Raw genomic sequence first — 17,793 nt, 5'->3', positions numbered from 1 at the left:
TAGTAAAAAACAAAAACACCAAACCTGTTGCCATTGAGTTGATTTTGACTCATAGTGATCCTATATAGGACAGACTAAACCTGCACTATAGGGTGTCCAAGGCTGTCAATCTTTACAGGATCAGACTGCCACATCTTTCTCCTGCTGAGCGGCTGGTGTATTGGAATCACCAACCTTTTGGTTGGCTGTGGAGGGCTTACCCACTAAGCCACCAGGGCTCCTTCCATGAGCCATTAAACCAAACCTGTTGCCATTGCATCGATTCTGACTTTATAGTGACCCCACATGGCAGAATAGAACTGCCGCATAGGCCTCCAAGGAGCGGCTGGTGGATTTGAACTGCTGACCTTTTGGTTAGCAGCAGCCATAGCTCTTAACCACTACACCACAAGAGAGATACAAATCAAAACCACAGTGAGATATCACCTCACCCCCATTAGAATGCTAATGATCAAAAAAATGGAAAACAACAAGTGTTGGTGAAGTTGTAGAGCAACTGGAACTCTCATCCTTTGCTTGTTGGAAGGTAAACTGATGCAGCCACAGGAAGACAATTTTGGCAATTCCTCAAAAAGTTGAGCACAAAATTACCTTATGGCCCAGCAGTTCCAATCCAGAAGAAAGGAAGGCAGGAGAGCAAACAAAAACCCATACACCAGTGTTCACTGAGGCAGTTTTCACAGTAGTTAAAAGGTAGAAGCATCCAAAATGTCTATCAACAGACAAATGGTTAAACAAAATGTGGTGTACACACACAACGGAATATTACTCAGGCATAAAAAGAGGTGAAGTCCTGATACATGCCATGAACATGGATAAACTTTGAAAACAGTACGCTGAACAAAATAAGTCACTTGCAAAAGGACAAATATTGTATGATCTCACTTGTATGGAATAAACAAATATATAGAAACCAAAGATTATTAATGTTTGCCACAGGTGGGAAGAAGGGGGAAAGGGAGTTTTTGTTTGGGTTAACGTTATTAACGTTATGTTGATGGTAGTGGAATATTTTAGAAAAGAGTAATGGTAATGGTGGCACAACATGAAATATGTAATCAGTGTCATTGAATTGTAAACGTGGAAGTTGTCTTGGCAGATGTTTTGGCATGTAGATTTTCACCACAGTTAAAAAAAAAAAAAAGAAAAGAAAAAACCCTGTGGAGTGCAGTTCTACCCTGCGACACATGGAGTCATCATGAATTGGAACCAATACAATGACAACTAGTGGTATCATGTCACACAAAACAGATAAATATGAATCGAGGTGTTTAATGGTGTAGAGAAGAGAAAGAGAATATTAATATTTTCTTTTGCTGATTTAGCACAAAGAAATTGTTTGCAAGCTTGCCGTGGAGGAACATTTGCTATCAAGGTTTGCCTCTCCCTACCCAATACCAAATTTTGAGGCAGTCATTTGGCTATTCATTCAGTCAGAGACGAGCAGAAATGGTTTCCAGGCAAAAACAAATATGTCTGTGCCCAGTCACACCCACCTATCTGGCGTGATACACACGGCCTGATGGCCAGGAGAGGAGAGATCAGGGTGGGGTTGGTGCGTCTGTGAGGGAGGAGAACGGTGGGTTCAGAGTTTGCCTTTAGTCCCTTGAGATTACAAATACAGAAGGTGGACAGTGGGCAGTAGGGCCCTCAGTAATCTCCCACAGTGTTTCTGCGTTAGCAAGCTGACCTAAGTCAGGCTGGTGCCAGTGAATGCTCTAACCGTTACCTTGACTTTCCAGGGCTTGTCCTGAGCCAGACATTGGGTTGGCTGGTCCAAGAGAAAATTTGCCCTGCACCTATCTGTAGGTTTTGGTCCCTTAAACATCTCTCTGGATCAGCCCAAAACAACAGGGGGGGTATGGTAAAATGTTCTGTTGTGTGGCACATCACCCCTTTCTGGCTTCTTTCTCTTCATGATGTTTTCCTTTCTGCTATGTCCTCTGCCTAATTAAGCTTTCACTCTTCATCATATTGTACCAACATAATTACCGGTTGACATTGAGCTGAAAGCTACTAAAGAAGCCTGTGAAGGTCTGTGTCCTTCCCCAGCCCTTTCCAAGGGTCTTAGAATCTCTGACAGCTTGTTAATTCCCTTATAGTTTTCATTTTTAAAACTAATAGATAATGTGCTATTCCATTTCCTCTAATATTTTCCCTGTAATGGATATTGGTATCTGTCCATGGCTTCATGATCTTAATATGTTTACCTAGGTCAATTAAGAAACTTCCCCTTCTTAAGAAACATTTTTTTCCCCTATGAAAGTAAAGTCCCTTATTAAAATTACAAAGTGTACCCCTGAGACTATGACCTTAAGACACCCTTCTGACCTGGAACTGAAGCCATTCTGGAGTCCACCTTCCAGCCAAACAATAGACAAGTCCATAAAATAAACAGACACCCAAGAGAAACGTGTGCCTTAGAACAATCAACCATAAAGAGATCAAAAGGGCAATATTTGCCCAAAAGCAAAGATGAGAAAGCAGTAAGGGGTAGAAAATCAGGACGAAAGGAAATGGGGAAGCCAGGGGGGAAATGGAGAGAGTGCTGACACATAGTGGGGCGTGAAGCCAAGGCCGGGAAACACTTTATGTTCAAACTATCAGATGGGAACCTCATTGGCTCTGTAGACTTTCACCTAATGCACAATAAAAATAAATAATTAAAAAAGGAAGTTTTTTTTTTTAAAAGTCTTTATAGGAATACTGAAAATTACAGCAAGATTTAAAGAAGGAAAAAGCAAGTAAGCCCTATCATGACCGAATTCCTGTTATTAGCGAGTCTGTGGAAGGCGGCGTGGGCGTCAGTGCGGTCCTCCTAAAGGCCTGTTTTGACCTCCCAGATGTTGCCGCTTTCACATCCAAGTGATGCAGTAGCCAGATGAAGACGAAGCAGTGCTTGTTTGCTTTCAGGATTATTATGTTGTTAAATCTGATCAAACCGTGGTAGCACAGCTGTTTTCTGACTGATGTTTTTAGTTTCTTGAAAAGGCAGCAGGCTATAGTTTCTGCTCAAGTTCTCCTTTGACAACTAGTTGATTTGTAGAGTGCTTGGACACTTGCAAACTTAAGTAACTGGCTTTTTCAAATCTTAAAAAAATAAAATACCCATTGCCCTCAAGTCGATTCTGACTCATAGCAACTCTGTAAGACAGAGTAGAACTGCCCCATAGGGTTTCCAGGGAGCAGCTGGGGGATTTGAACTGCTGACCTTTTGGTTTGCAGCTATACGTCTTAACCACTGGGCCACCAGAGTAGAAGTGGCTAGTAAATTCAACGCAGTTCAGAGCTGAATGTCCTCAGGCATGGCTGATGAAGCAACTGACGTTATAGAATAATATGAATAGATGAATAGCTGTGAGTTTTCTTTAAAAATAAGGGAGGAAAAGTTGTGTGAGATTTGATTTTTAAGGGCTTTTCATCCTTTGCTGAGTTTGGCTGTGGCATGTGAAGTGTGTGTATGTGTTTTAAATTAAGTTATAATTCAGATACCTTGCAGTTGATTCATTTAACGCGTACAATTTGGTGGTTTTCATTATATTCACAGACACGTGCAAACATCACCACAGTCAATTTTAGAATATTTTTGTCAGTCAGAAAAGAAACCCCATCCTTTATCTCTCATCCCTCTGTCCTTCCATCCCCCCATTCCTCAGTGACCACGGATCTACCTTTTGTCTCTCTAGATTTGCCTGTCCTGGACGTTCCATATAAATGGAATCATATAATGTGTGGTCTTGTGTGACTGGCTTCTTTCATGTAGCATTATGTTTTCAAGGTTCATCTGTGTGGTATTATGCAGCAGTACTTCATTCCTTTTTGTGGCCAAATAACATCCCATTCTACAGATACACCACATTCTGTTTACACATTCATCAGTTGATAGACATTTGGTTGTGTCTACTGTTCAGCTATTCTGATCATTCATGTTCAAGTTTTTATGTGGACGTATGTTTTTATTTATTTTCGGTATATACCTGGGAGTGAAATTGCTGTGTCATATGGTAACTGTCTTTAACTCTTCGAGAAACTTTTCCAAAGTGGCTGCGCCATTTTACATTCCTTTCAGCAATGCATGAGCGTTCCAATTTCTCTAGATCCTTGTCTACACTTATTATCTGGCTATTTGATTCTGGTCATCTTAGAGCATGTGAAGTGGTATCTTATTGTGGTTTAGATTTGCTTTTCCCTGATGACTAATGAAGGCAAACATCTTTTCACGTGCTCATTGGCATCTTCTTTGGAGAAATATTTATTCAGATCCTTTGACCAATTTTTGATTGGGTTGTTTGTTTTTTTATTGTTGAGCTATAAGAAAACTACTCACCACTATGTCTTATGAATATAGACACAAAAATCCTCAACAAAATACTAGCAAACCTAATTCAACAACATATAAAAATAATTATACATCATGATCAAGTAGGTTTTACCTTATGAATGCAGTATTAGTTTAATATCTAAGACTCAATTAATGTAATACACCATATCAATAGAATAAAAGACAAAAACCACATGATTGTCACAATAGACACAAAAAAAGCATTTGACAAAATCCAACACTCTTTCATCCTGAAAACATTCAACAAACTAAGAATAGAAGGGAGCTTCCTCAACATGATAAAGTCATCTATGAAAAACCCACAGCCATACTCAGTAATATCATACTCAGCGGTGAAAGACTGAATGCTTTCCCCCTAAGATCAGCAACAAGACAAGAATGTCTGCTCTTGACACTTCTATTCAACAGTATATTGGAGTTTCTAGACAGCGCAGTTCTACCACTCATCTGTCAGCTTGTCATACTGCGGGGACTTGCAAGCTATGCCTCTGATATTTCAAATACCAGCAGGTCAACCATGGTGGACAGGTTTCAGTGGAGCTCCCAGACTAAGACAGACTAGGAAGAAGGACCTGGCAGTCTACTTCCAAGAAGAATTAGATAGTGAAAACCTTATGAATAGCAGCAGAACATTGTCTGATATAGTGCCAAAAGATGAGCCCCTCAGGTTGGAAGGCACTCAAAATATGACTGGGGAAGAGCTGCCTCCTCAAAGTAGAGTCGACCTTAATGACGTGGATGGAGTCAAGCTTTTGGGACCTTCATTTGCTGATGTGGCATAACTCAGATAGAGAAGAAACAGCTGCAAACATCTGTTAATAATCGGAATGTGGAATGAAGGAAGTATGAATCCAGGAAAATTGGAAATCTTCAAAAATGAAATGGAACACATGAAGATTGATATCCTAGGCGTCAGTGAGATGAAATTTGCGTTGGGCAAATCTGCTGCAGAAGACCTCTTTCAAGTGTTAAAAAGCACCAGTTGGCTCAAGCATAACAACGGTTATGAGAAGGGTGCAGGACCAGGCAATGGTTCATCCTGTTGTACATAGGGTCTCTGGGAGTCGGAACCGACTCTAGACATGTACAACAACAACGGCAAAGACAAGGCAGTCAGGCAATAAAACGAAATAAAAAGCATCCCCACTGGAAAGGAACAATTAAAACTATCTCTGTTTGCAGGTAGCACCATCTTTTATATAGGAAGCCCTAAGGAATCCACTAAAAAACTGTTAGGACTAATAACAGATTAGCAAGGTTGCAGTGTACAAAAATCAATTGCATTTCTATACACTTGCAATGAAAAATCTGAAAATGAAATTAAGAAAACAGTTCTGAAGGTTAAAAGGAGAGTACTGACAAGATGTTTTAGAAAGGAGCAGTGAGAGAATGGTCGGGTGATTGTCTTAGCTGTCTAGTGGTACTATAACAGAAATACCGCAAGTGCGTGACTTTAACAAACAGAAATTTATTCTCTCACAGTTTAGGAAGTCAGAAGTCTGAATTCAGGGTGCCAGCTCCAGGGGAAGGCTTTCTCTCTGTGTTGCCTCTGGGAGAAGGTCCTTGTCGTCAGTCTCTCTGGTCTAGGATCTTGTCAGCACAGGGACCCCAGGTCCAAAGGATGTGCTCCACTCCTGGCTTTTCTTGCTTGGTAGTAATGAGGTTCCCCTCCTCTCCAATCGCTTCTCTCTTTTATATCTCAAAAGAAGTTGACTCCAGATAGAATCTAATACTGTAGATTGTGTCCTACCTCATTAACATAACTGCCTCTGGTCCTGCCTCAGTAACATCAGAGAGGTTAGAATTTACAACACAGAGGATAATTCCATCAGATCACAAAATGGAGGAAAACCACACAATACTGGGAATCACAGCCTAGCCAAGTTGACACACATTTTGGGGGGCACAATTCAATCCACAACAGTGAGTAAGAGACCATTTGAGGCAGGGAGTTACCCAGCAAAAGTGGTAGCCATGTCGCAGCCAGAGCTGGACCTTAAACAGCTAGTGCCATCTTGCATGTGTTGGCTTAGAATCTGGCTGGCTTTGATGAAAGTGTTAGTATGACTGTTTGATCTCTTGATAATTTCACTTATAGTAGACTTTTCATAAACTCAAGAAAAAAGAAGAACTTTAATGTAAAATCAAATGATGGCAAATCTATCTTTAGGTAGAATATCCTTTTTAAAATATAAAGAACTGAACTTTATCTTGTTCATGGGAAAGTGCCTTGTATTTTAAGGTTCCTATTATAACCCATTGATGAGTTTTGGGGTTCCCCCTTAAGTAATGAAGCTCTGGTGTACATTTAGTGCTATGGGGCCGTGAAGAGTTTGCTTTACGTAAAAGTGTTGATGTAATTCTAAATTGTGAGTTTTTTTTGTGGAAGCATTGTACATCAGGCCCATTTTAAGGTTGATATCATACACGGAGCACTGGTAGCACAGCGGTTAAGCGTTTGGCTGCTATTCTAAATGCCGGCAGTTTGAATCCACAAGCTCCTCCTTGAAAATCCTGTGGGGCAGTGTTACTCTGTCCTATAGGGTCATTATGAGTTGGGCAATCAAATTCAACGGCAATGGGTTTGGTCTTTGTATCATATGTACATAGACCAAGAGGCAATCGTTCAGACAGAATGAGGGGATACTGTGAGGTTTAAAATCAGGAAAGGTGTGCATCAGGGTCGTATCCTTTCACCAAACTTATTCAGTCTGTATGCTGAGCAAATAATCCAAGAAGCTGGACTGTATGAAGAACGGGGCATCAAGATTGGAGGAAGACTCATTAACAGCCTGTCTTATGCAGATGACACAACCTTGCTTGTTGAAAGTGAAGAGAACTTGAAACACTTACTGATTAAGATCAAAGACCACAGTCTTCAGTATGAATTACACCTCAACATAAAGCAAACAAAAATCTTCACGACTGAACCAGTAAACAACATCACGATAAATGGAGGAAAGATTGAGGTTGTAAAGAATTTCATTTTACTTGGATCCACGATCAATGCCCATGGAAGCAACAGTCAAGAAATCAAATAACTTATTGCATTGGGCAAATCTGCTGCAAAGGACCTCTTTAAAGTCTTGAAAAGCAAAGATGTCACCCTTTGAGGGCTAAGGTGTGCCTGACCCAAGCCATGGTGTTTTCAGTTGCTTCCTATGCACGTGAAAGCTGGACAGTGAATAAGGAAGCCTGAAGAATTGATGCCTTTGAATTGTGGTGTTGGTAAAGAATAATGCATATACCGTGGACTGCCAGAAGAATGAACAAATCTGTCTTGGATGAAGTACAACCAGAGTGCTCCTTAGAAGCCAGGACCTGTTATCAGGAGGGACCAGTCCCTGGAAAAGGACGTTATGCTTGGTAAAGTAGAAGGTCAGCAAAAGAGAGAAAGACCCTCAGCGAGGTGGATCGACACAGTGGCAGCAACAATGGGCTGAAACATGTCAAGGATTATGAGGATGGCACAGGACCAGGCAGTATTTCGTACAGTTGTACATAGCGTCACTGTGCGTCAGAAGAACAACGTTAACATCATACGTTCACATTCTGTGACACAGCAAATAACAGGGTGTCATTCTTTGCTTTAAGGATAATTACTGATGAAGATTGCATTTTAATAAATACCACTTTATGATAATGTTTTAGCAGAATATGTTTCTCTTCTAGGTCAAGAGTTGCTTTATTTATTACATACGTATTCTCGATTCAGTTATGTTGAGTCTATAAGTCTCTGCATAATAATCTTATTATCAAATTTGTATAGTTTCTTGAGATGGGGATTTAGTCTGTATTTATTCTTTCTGCTGTGACATTATTGATGAGGCCTGGCCTTGGTGGATACAGAGAAAACGAAAAGGGCAACTGGGCAATTAGTAAAGCCAGCCTTGAACTGGGTGAAAAAAATAAGAGTGGAGAAATGTGTGTGGCCCTGGAAGCTGAAGGGAGGTGGGTGGAGAGGTCAGGAGGGTGAGACTTGCCTCTTAGAAGCTGTGACCCCAGAAGGTACGGATGCCGACCCAGCACAGGGCATTTGTTCTTTTGGGCAAACTACCACATTTTAGTCTTTTTCGTCATCACCTATTCATCTAGGGGTGTTTATGAGAAGTAATTTATAGAATGCTCCAGTATTGAACTTTGATAGTCTAAGTTTTCACCAAATACACAGTGTAAGCATTGAAGTTAGATGAACTAGGAAATTGTAAACAGATCACTTCTCATGTATACAATAAATATGCTTCTACTAAATGGAATTTCAGAAAAGGGACATGCAGCTTGTAAATTCTACCAAATTATTGAACTGTCATTTTGTCTCTATTTCCAGGCTAAGCTTGTCTGGGGGAATAAATAGAGTCTAATATAGATTTTTAAATTTTAATTAATATTCAATACATATAAAAGGATATTTATAATCTGTGTAAACCATAGGCGATAATAACAGAAGCAACGCCTTGCTTAGGAAATAGAGCAGTACCAGTACCTTGGATGAAATCTGGTGTATGCCTCTCCCTAGCCCTGTCACCCAGAGTTGTGTTTATCACTCCCTTGCTTTTCTCTAAGTTTTACTCTGTATGACTGAAACCTTAAATATTATTTGGATTTTCATGTTTTCGAATCTTATAAAACCTTATATTTCATCTAGTATGTAGAGTTCTAAGGAGCCCTGGTGGAGCCATGCATGGTTAAGCGCTTGGCCGCTCACCAAAAGATTGGCACTTCAAACCCGCGAGCTGCACTGGGAGAGAAAGATGTGGCAGTCTGCTGCCATGAAGATTTACAGCCTTTGATACCCTATGGGGCAGTTCTACTCTGCCCCACAGGGTCACTATGAGTCGAAATTAACTCTATTGCAATATGTTTTTTGCATATAATGTTCAGCCAATTTCATCCCTGAATGTTAGTTTCACATGCATCTATATAGGTAGCTGTAGTTCATTCTCTCTTGCTGCTGTGTACTGTTCCATCCTGTTGATGGCAACTTGGATTATTTCTGGTTTTTCCCTATCTCACACAAGATTGCTTGAACTCTTTTGTTTATCCCCTGGTGCACATGAAATAAAATCTGTAGGGCATACCATCTAGTGCTAAGTACTGGCTTAGTAAATAATGTCAGGGGCTTTATACTTAAGCCAAAATGGTTTTACCAATTTAGAAGCTTCTACCAGGAGTGTAGAGAGTTTTCACAGCTACATGGTCTTGCAAACATCTGATGTCATCAAACTTCAAATATTTTTTTCAATTTAAGGAGCGTAGGTGAATGTCACTGTAGTTATAATTTGCAATTCCATGGGAATAATTAGGTTGAGCATCTTTTCATATGTTTATTGGCCATTTTTCCTTTATTGTGACAAGCCTGTTTGTATATTTTGCCCATTTTTCTATTAGAATGTCTGTCATTTTCTTACTGTAGAAGTTCTTTATATAATCCAGATATCTTTTGGCAGATATGTAATGTCAATGTCTGTTCCTATCTCCTCCCTTTTTTTCCAACTTGCCTTTTCACTTTCTTTATGGTGTCTTTCGAAGAATAGAAGTTTTAAATTTTAACATGGATGAATTTATCTTTTTCTCTGGAGTATGTGCTTTTTTTTTAATATCTATTTTTAGAAATTCTTTCCTACCCTAAGAAAACATTTTTCCATATTTTCTTGTGGAAGTTTTAAGTTTGCTTTCTGTTTTTAATAATTTTAATTCATCTAGAATTAACTTTGATGCATGGTATAAAGTAGGAACCCAATTTCATTTTTTCACTTCTATATGGATATCCAGTTGTCCCAGTACTGTTTATTGAATAGTTTATCTTCTTCCCCATAATAGACAGTGCCACTCTTGTCATATTGGAAGTTTCCATCTGTGCATAGTCTGTTTCTGAGCACCCTGATATGTTGTTTGGTCTTGCCTTGGACATCATAAGTGAAGAAAGCAAAAGGTCATTAAAAAGACAGGAAAGAAAAAAAAGACCAAAACGGATGTCAGAAGAGGCTCTGAAACTTGCTCTTGAATATCAAGTAGCTAAAGCAAAAGGAAGAAATGATGAAGTAGAAGAGCTGAACAGAAGATTTCAAAGTATGGCTCGAGAAGGAAAGTAATATATTGAAATGTACAAAGACCTAGAGTTAGAAAACCAAGATGGAAGAACACACTCAGCGTTTCTCAGCGTGAAAGAACCAAAGAAAAATTCAAGCCTTGAGGAGCAATATTGAAGGATTCTATGGGCAAAATATTGAATGACACAGGAAGCCTCAAAAGAAGGTGGAAGGAATACACACAGTCACTGTACCAAAAAAGAATTGTCTTGTGGGTTTCTATGGAAACAGTAATATCATCTGTGAATAACGGTAGTTTTATGTCTTTGTTTTCAACTCTTTATAACTATTTTTCTTGTTTTTTTTTTTTTTACTGTACTGGTGAGGACTTCAGTATAATGTTGAATGGAGATGTTATACCAGACATCGTTATGGTGTTCCTTACTCTAAAATGAATGATTTCCAACGTTTGCTACTAGTTTCTTTGCTTTAGACAGATTTTATCAGGATGAGTTTTTATCATGAATGAATGTTAAATTTTATTTAGTGCATTTTCTGTATCCAAGTAATTATATATTTTTCCCTTTTCATTTGTAAATGTGGTAAATTAAACCAACAAATTTTATTGCCTTAAATCAATATCGTATCCCAAATTAGTCATATTGTATGTCATCTTTTTTATATATTGGTTGATTCAGTTTGCTGGTGTTTAATATTTTTACAACTTTATTCATGAATAAGAGTGGTCTATGATTTTCCATTTTTCCTATATCCTTGTCTTGACTGAATATCAAATTTATACTTTATACTGGCTTTATAAAATAAGTTGGACCATATCCCCTCTTTTTTTTTTTTTTAATTCTCAGGGAAAACTTAATTATGGTAGAACTTACTAGGAGAACCATCTGGACCTGTTGCTTACTTTATGGACAGACCCAACCAAAACCAAACCAAACCCAGTGCCGTCGAGTTGATTCTGGCTCATAGCAACCCTCTAGGACAGAGCAGAACTGCCTCGTAGAGTTCCCAAGGAGCGCCTGGCGGATTTGAACTGCTGACTCTGGTTTGCTGCCGTAGCACTTAACCACTGCGCCACCAGGGTTTCCTTATGGACAGACAGTGTCCCTGAAATCAGAATATAGCTGACCTCCAGCATTGCTTACAAACACGTCCTGCTCTGGGCTTAGGCATGTGCTATGAGAAGAATGGTGGCCTCTGAGATGCCTGTATGGCTGTTGTGAAAGGTCTCCAAGTAAGGAACACAGACAGAATATTTTGAAGCTTTGGGTGGCATTGGAGCCTCTGGGGTCCAGCCTCGTGTGTAGCCAGAACGAATGGAACTCTCATTTTTGAGCTGAGGTTTAGGAAACCTAGGAGTCTAAGGAAAGATACTAAAAGCAACGCATTCTTTTAATAGTGACTACGTTATCTTTTAGTTAGAAAAGGTAAAGTTTATACATCTGTAGAATTAGTATTTTTACTTTAGCATATTTATAGACACTTAGATTCTAATTATGCCTCGTGGCTGTATCTTTAAAATGCCAATGTGTATATTGTCCGTTTAATTTGGTAGAAAATAACTATTGATATTTTAATTTTGGCCTTTAGTATATACTGGTTTATACTGTTACTCATCTGTTTTTCTAGTTCCATTTCCTTAATGAGATTGGTAGACGCCTAAGAAATGGAACAATGTCTTGTAACACTTTTTTTCCCTACAAATAATTTTTTTTATTGCGGTAAGTTATGTAAGAAAATGTTTGCCATTTTATTATGCATTTAAAGGTGCTTATTGCACATGTGGAAACCCTGGTGGCATAGTAGCTAAGTGCTACGGCTGCTAACCAAAGGGTCGGCAGTTCGAATCCACCACGCGCTCCTTGGAAACTCTATGGGGCAGTACTACTCTGTCCCATAGGGCCGCTATGAGTTGGAATCGACTCGAGGGCACTGGGTTTTTTTTTTGTAATATTATCTTCATTTTGAATTATGCTCAATGAACGTGCGAATACATTGCAGTGTCTTTCCCTAACTAGGTATATAGTTTGTAATTTTTAGGGAAAAATACTAAAATATTTTTTAAATGATACCATCCTTTTAAGGTAAACTTCTAACCAAGTTAGTTTATATTTTACATGAGTTTGAGGTAACGTAATAAAGTGTGAATTGTACATGTTTCAGAAACATGTTACCATATTCAGACCTCTCCAGTTCAAACCGCAGTAAGTTGGACTCAATGGTAAACTTGAGGTCCTACCTCCCTGAAATGTCTATTTATGACTCATATTTTATCTAAGTAAATTTGTTATGTGAACTAGATTTTGGAGAGAATTTTCCCACTGCTTGAAAAAACAAACCATTTTAAAGATACCACAATGGTAGTTTGTCACCTTTCACTTCTATGCATTTCTGCTTCTCTATAAATTATCATTTAATTATTAAAGCAGATCTTTTAAATTCCGTAATACCAAAACTTATTTTTAGCAAGACTTGAATCATTGTAATTACTAGAAGATTTGCGCTGCTTTTTAAATATTGTAGAATTAGGACTTTTTGGTAAACCAGATGGTTTTCTTTCAGCTCCCTCTTCCCCTCCAGCCCTTCCCTTCTCGCCCACACGAAGTGCTTAGACTACGTACAAGGTGTTTGATTCTTTCCAAAATATTTCTCTGCAGACGTGTTCAGTTTAACCCTTGTAGTAATTGAAGATGGAAGCAGGAATTATGGACAGTGTATTTTTTTTCTTTATAATTTTTATTGTGCTTTAAGTGGAAGTTTACAAATCAAGTCAGTCTCTCACACATGGACAATGTATTTTTAAAAAGCTAAACAAGAAGAGTGTGATTATGACCACCCACAGCTGGTTTCTCTCTTCTCTCTGCAGAGTGAGTGATACAATCCATATTTTCAAAAGCGGAATTGCTTTATCATGTCACTTTAAAAGACAGACCTGATCTTGACCAGTCATTGCAGGAAGAACTATTTTGTATTAGGTTGCTTTCTCTGCCTTCTGTGTTTTAAAGCCTATGTTTCAATATTTGGGTTTTATTCTGGAGCACATAAATGGAAAAAGAAATAGGTCTAGATTGGGTTTTAGTCATTTCATTTGGTGGTGACAAATAGATGGTGGTGCTTGAAAACATTTTGTGCCAGATATTATATGCCAAATCCTGTAGGCGTTCTTCGCCCAGCTCACCCACACCCTAGGCTTTCGCCGGGACCCCCTCAAATGTCTGCAGCCCTGTGATTAAGATTGTGGGACAAGCCCCAAGGTCGACAAACACAATTCCTTCCCCTCGATGCCTTTCGAGCCTCACTCCTTGCTCTTCCCACTTGTTTTCCATGGTCTCTGTGAAGATGAACTCATGTAAGCGAATATGAAAATGCATCATGTGAACTTTGCGCGCGTGTGTTCTGGCTTCCACTTCGGTCTGCCTTTAGAGGAGGTGGACAGAGATTACCCATGCCTAAGGGCAGAAGATAGCATTACTTTATCTCTTAATCCTAAACTTGGGAAATAAAAACCTGAGGAAAGCTGAGGTGGTCAGAGGGATGGGAGCTGCCCAGATCAGAAGGGCATAATAATGTTAATGACAATGTAAAAACCTAAATTTCATTGAGTGCTTTCTATATGTGGAAACCCTGGTGGCGTAGTGGCTAAGTGCTATGGCTGCTAAACAAAAGGTCAGCAGTTCGAATCCGCCAGGTGCTTCTTGGAAACTTCTATGGGCAGTTCTGCTCCGTCCTATAGGGTCACTGTGAGTTGGAATCGACTCAACAGAAGTGGGTTGGTTTTTGGTTTGATTTCTATGTGCCAGATACACAAATCTTACAAGAATTAATTTACTCAGTCCTCAAACAGTTACAGGCTCCATTATTATGTTCATTTTTGAGATGAGGAAATTGAGGCATAAAGAAGTGAAGTGATTGGGCCAAGGGCACAAAGCTCATAAGTGATGGGAAGGAAGAGGAAGGTTGGAAGGAAAGGAAGGCTGGAATCTCACTCATCTATAGTTGTTATTGCCCCATTGAACAGGGCAGTACAAGAAATTGTAGAGTTATGAGGTCTTTGAGTTTGAAGGCACCAAAGAGGTCATTTAATTCCTGCCCTTTATTAATGCATGAATCTTTCTGGAATATTTCCAGGAGTTCTTCCAGGCTTTGCTGGAATGCCTCAAAGGATTAAGGAATTTAATCTCTTGCCAGGCAACCCTAGTTCATTTTTGGACAGCTCGAAATGATAGAAAAGTCTTTCTAGTAAAAACTGAATCAGCAGCCCTCTAATTTCTATCAGTCTTTTTCAGTTCTCTTTGGAGCTACATGATCTCCCTCTCCAGTGTGATGATATTAGGTACTACTGCATCTGTGTCTGTCTTCCAGCTGGCTCAGGAGTCAAGAGAAGGCCGCCGTGATAGCTTTTGTTGCCTCTGACTTTGTGAAGTGTGAAGCCAGAGTCCTTTTTAGAGGAAGGTGTAAGAAGCCAAAGGTTGGGGCAGTCTCCCTTCCACTAGGAATAATTCATTAACTGACGTGTTAGTAATCATACAAATTTATTAAATATCTTAACTCACCATCTGGAGGACTTTGGAGATTTGAGACACATATTTACAACTCTACATTAACACATTTACTCTGAAAGCCAAATATGGTGCTGGGGCCAACATACATGCCTCATTTGAAAGAACTCAGAGGAATTTAATGTATGACTCCTGTCCTCCAGTGTTTCTGACAGGACTGGAGGGACAAGATTTAACAACACAGTATACAGTCATGTGCTGCATAACCTCCCCTCAGGCAATGTCCGGCTGCAAATACATCTGTGGTCCCATAAGGTTATAACAGTTCAGAAATCCCGATCAGAGAACTGGGTGGCAAGGGGGAGAGGGTCCCAGTGCCATCTGTGGAGCCACTGAGGGGGATGCTCCACCAAGGCCACTGCCCTACTAAGCCCAGGCTCCCTGCATGTGACACCTGGGCCCGAGGCCACAGCTGCTCTCATGAGGAGTGGTCAGGGCTATGGCAGTGTGGGAGGAGGAGCAGGAAAGGCAGCCCAGGGAGGAGCTGGAGGAGGGGCGGGTAGGGCTGGAAGAGTCAAAGGACCCTTAGAGGGGCAGGGGAAGCAGGCAGGGAGCAAGGAAGGGAAGGGAGCCAGTAGTGCAGCAGGCCAGAGACACCCTGCTGGACAGCAAATGCACATGGCAGACAGGTACTTGGAGGCTCAGCACTACACTTGGAGACCAGGCAGTGACCACACAGGACCAGCGGTGGTGGAGCCTGTGCGGTGGCTGTGGTGTGGGTCCTGGCTCGCCCAGTGACCATCCTGCATACTTGTCTCCTGTGTATGATACAGTGTTCACACAACATCCAAATCGCATAACGTCTTATTTCACAGAACATATGGTGGACATTAAGCTATGCATATCTGTAGTTGTGTCCCACGATTCATTTAAATGTGAAACCAAATGGCCATAGAAGCTCAGGGAACATCAATGAGCATCATATTTGTTTTTTAAAAAATCTTTGTTATGGTGTCCAAAGGTAAATAAATGTTGTCTTCTACATACATGTATGTCTCCCAAGAACATGTAAGAAAATTCCATGTAAATCTCAGCTTTATTGAGAACGAGCAGTTTACACTTAAATTAGCAGCAAATATGTGTGTGCTCTTCTTTTGCGGTCTCTTATTTATATGATTGGGAGAGAGACCAAGTGGGGAAGTATCTTCTTTCCCTTACCATTTTTTAACAGTGTTACGTGATTTTTCCTTTAATTGAAATTACATCTGAGGAATCAATGTGTATTTATTGTGATCTAAGATGTTTTTGCTTATACCTAGTTTTTCTAAAGGTTTTGTTTTTCTTTTTCTCTTCCCGCAGATCAACCAGTAGACATGATGACCATCAAGGCCTTTAGCTTGGTCTCTGCTGTTGAGCGGGAGCTGCTAATGGGTGACAAAGATCGCATCAATATAGAATGTGTTGAGTGCTGTGGGAAGAACCTCTATGTTGGCACCAATGACTGCTTTATTTACCACTTCCTGTTGGAGGAGAAGACTTCACCCACTGGAACAGCTGCATTTACTGCCACTAAACAGCTGCACAGACACCTGGGTTTCAAGAAGCCAGTGAATGAACTGAGAGCAGCGTCAGCCCTCAACAGGCTCCTGGTGCTCTGTGACAACTCCATAACTCTGGTCAACATGATGAACCTAGAGCCCATTCCAACGGGGGCCCGAATCAAAGGGGCAGTGACATTTGCTTTGAATGAGAATCCTGTGAGCGGGGACCCATTTTGCGTGGAAGTTTGTATCATTTCTGTCAAACGCAGAACCATCCAGATGTTTATGGTCTACGAGGACCGGGTTCAGATAGTCAAGGAAGTGTCGACTCCAGAGCAGCCCTTTGCTGTGGCTGTGGACGGTCACTTCTTATGCCTGGCCCTTACTACTCAGTACATCATCTTGAACTATAACACGGGGGTCTCCCAGGACCTGTTTCCTTACTGCAGCGAAGAGAAGCGCCCGATTGTGAAGCGGATAGGCAGACAGGAGTTCCTGCTGGCAGGCCCAGGAGGACTGGGTGAGAAGGATGCTGTAGCCCTTAGACTCACATCTGCCTCTTTTCAACCTGTTCTCTTTTGGGTTATCTCCATTAATGAATGCTGACATCTGAAAGTGATGTCTTAGTTGTGAAAAATAAATACTTGTGAAAAGCATTTCCCAACAGTGAGGATATGTGGCAAGATAAAAACAGAACAGCAACGTTTGCTGAAATTTTAAGACTGTTACGTGAATGTGTGATTAGAGGAACAGAAAGACACTAGTCATAAAACTAGTTTAATTTTGTGCTAAAATAAGGTTTGGAGATAGCGCTGGGGTGGGTGGGGGGGACATCCCTTTAAGTAAATAATATAAAAATAATCTGTAAGATTTCCTTATAAGATTTTCCCATGTGAGTGGGTTTGTTGGTTGTTTTTATTCCTTATTCCAAAAAGGATTTGAGGTAGCTCTCTTATAAGTATTTTCACGTGTGGATACTTCAATTTTGTATTCATAATTTTCTTTTTTATTTGCTGCAACTTTATCCCACCAAAGATATTTTAGTAGCTAGTTAGTTCCTTGGAAGGTATTCGGGCTGTTCTCCTGTGTTGTTGTGTGCCATCTTGTCAATTCCAACTCATGGTGACCCTATAGGACAGAGGAACTATCCCCCTGGGGTTTCCTAGGCTGTAATCTTTATGGGAGCGGATCACCAGGTCTTTTTTCCTGCAGAATGGCTGGTAGGTTTGAACCAGCAACCTTTCAGTTAGCAGCTGAGTGCTTAACCATTGTGCCATCAGCGTCCCTTGACCCTGGTGACACAATGGTTAAGCGTGCTCAGCTGCTAACCAAAAGATTTGTGGTTTGAACCCATCCAGAGGCTC

The 17,793-nt window shown here is 40.3% G+C and overlaps 1 protein-coding gene across 3 annotated transcripts in view; it reads left to right on the top strand.

The window, feature by feature from the left end:
- TGFBRAP1 (transforming growth factor beta receptor associated protein 1) overlaps positions 1–17,793 on the top strand; it is a 68,290-nt gene that overhangs the window by 10,109 nt on the left and 40,388 nt on the right. For all 3 annotated transcript variants that reach the window (XM_064268578.1, XM_003413611.4, XM_064268577.1), the window contains exon 2: positions 16,248–16,949. In XM_064268578.1, coding sequence (XP_064124648.1) covers positions 16,262–16,949 — 688 coding nt within the window. In that variant the 5' untranslated portion in view covers positions 16,248–16,261. The remainder of the gene's footprint in view (positions 1–16,247; positions 16,950–17,793) is intronic.

This window comes from Loxodonta africana, chromosome 15, assembly GCF_030014295.1.
Source record: "Loxodonta africana isolate mLoxAfr1 chromosome 15, mLoxAfr1.hap2, whole genome shotgun sequence".
Taxonomy (NCBI): Eukaryota; Metazoa; Chordata; class Mammalia; order Proboscidea; family Elephantidae; genus Loxodonta; species Loxodonta africana.
Note: the sequence above shows the minus strand (reverse complement) of the source record. Positions and strands in the feature narration are given on the sequence as shown.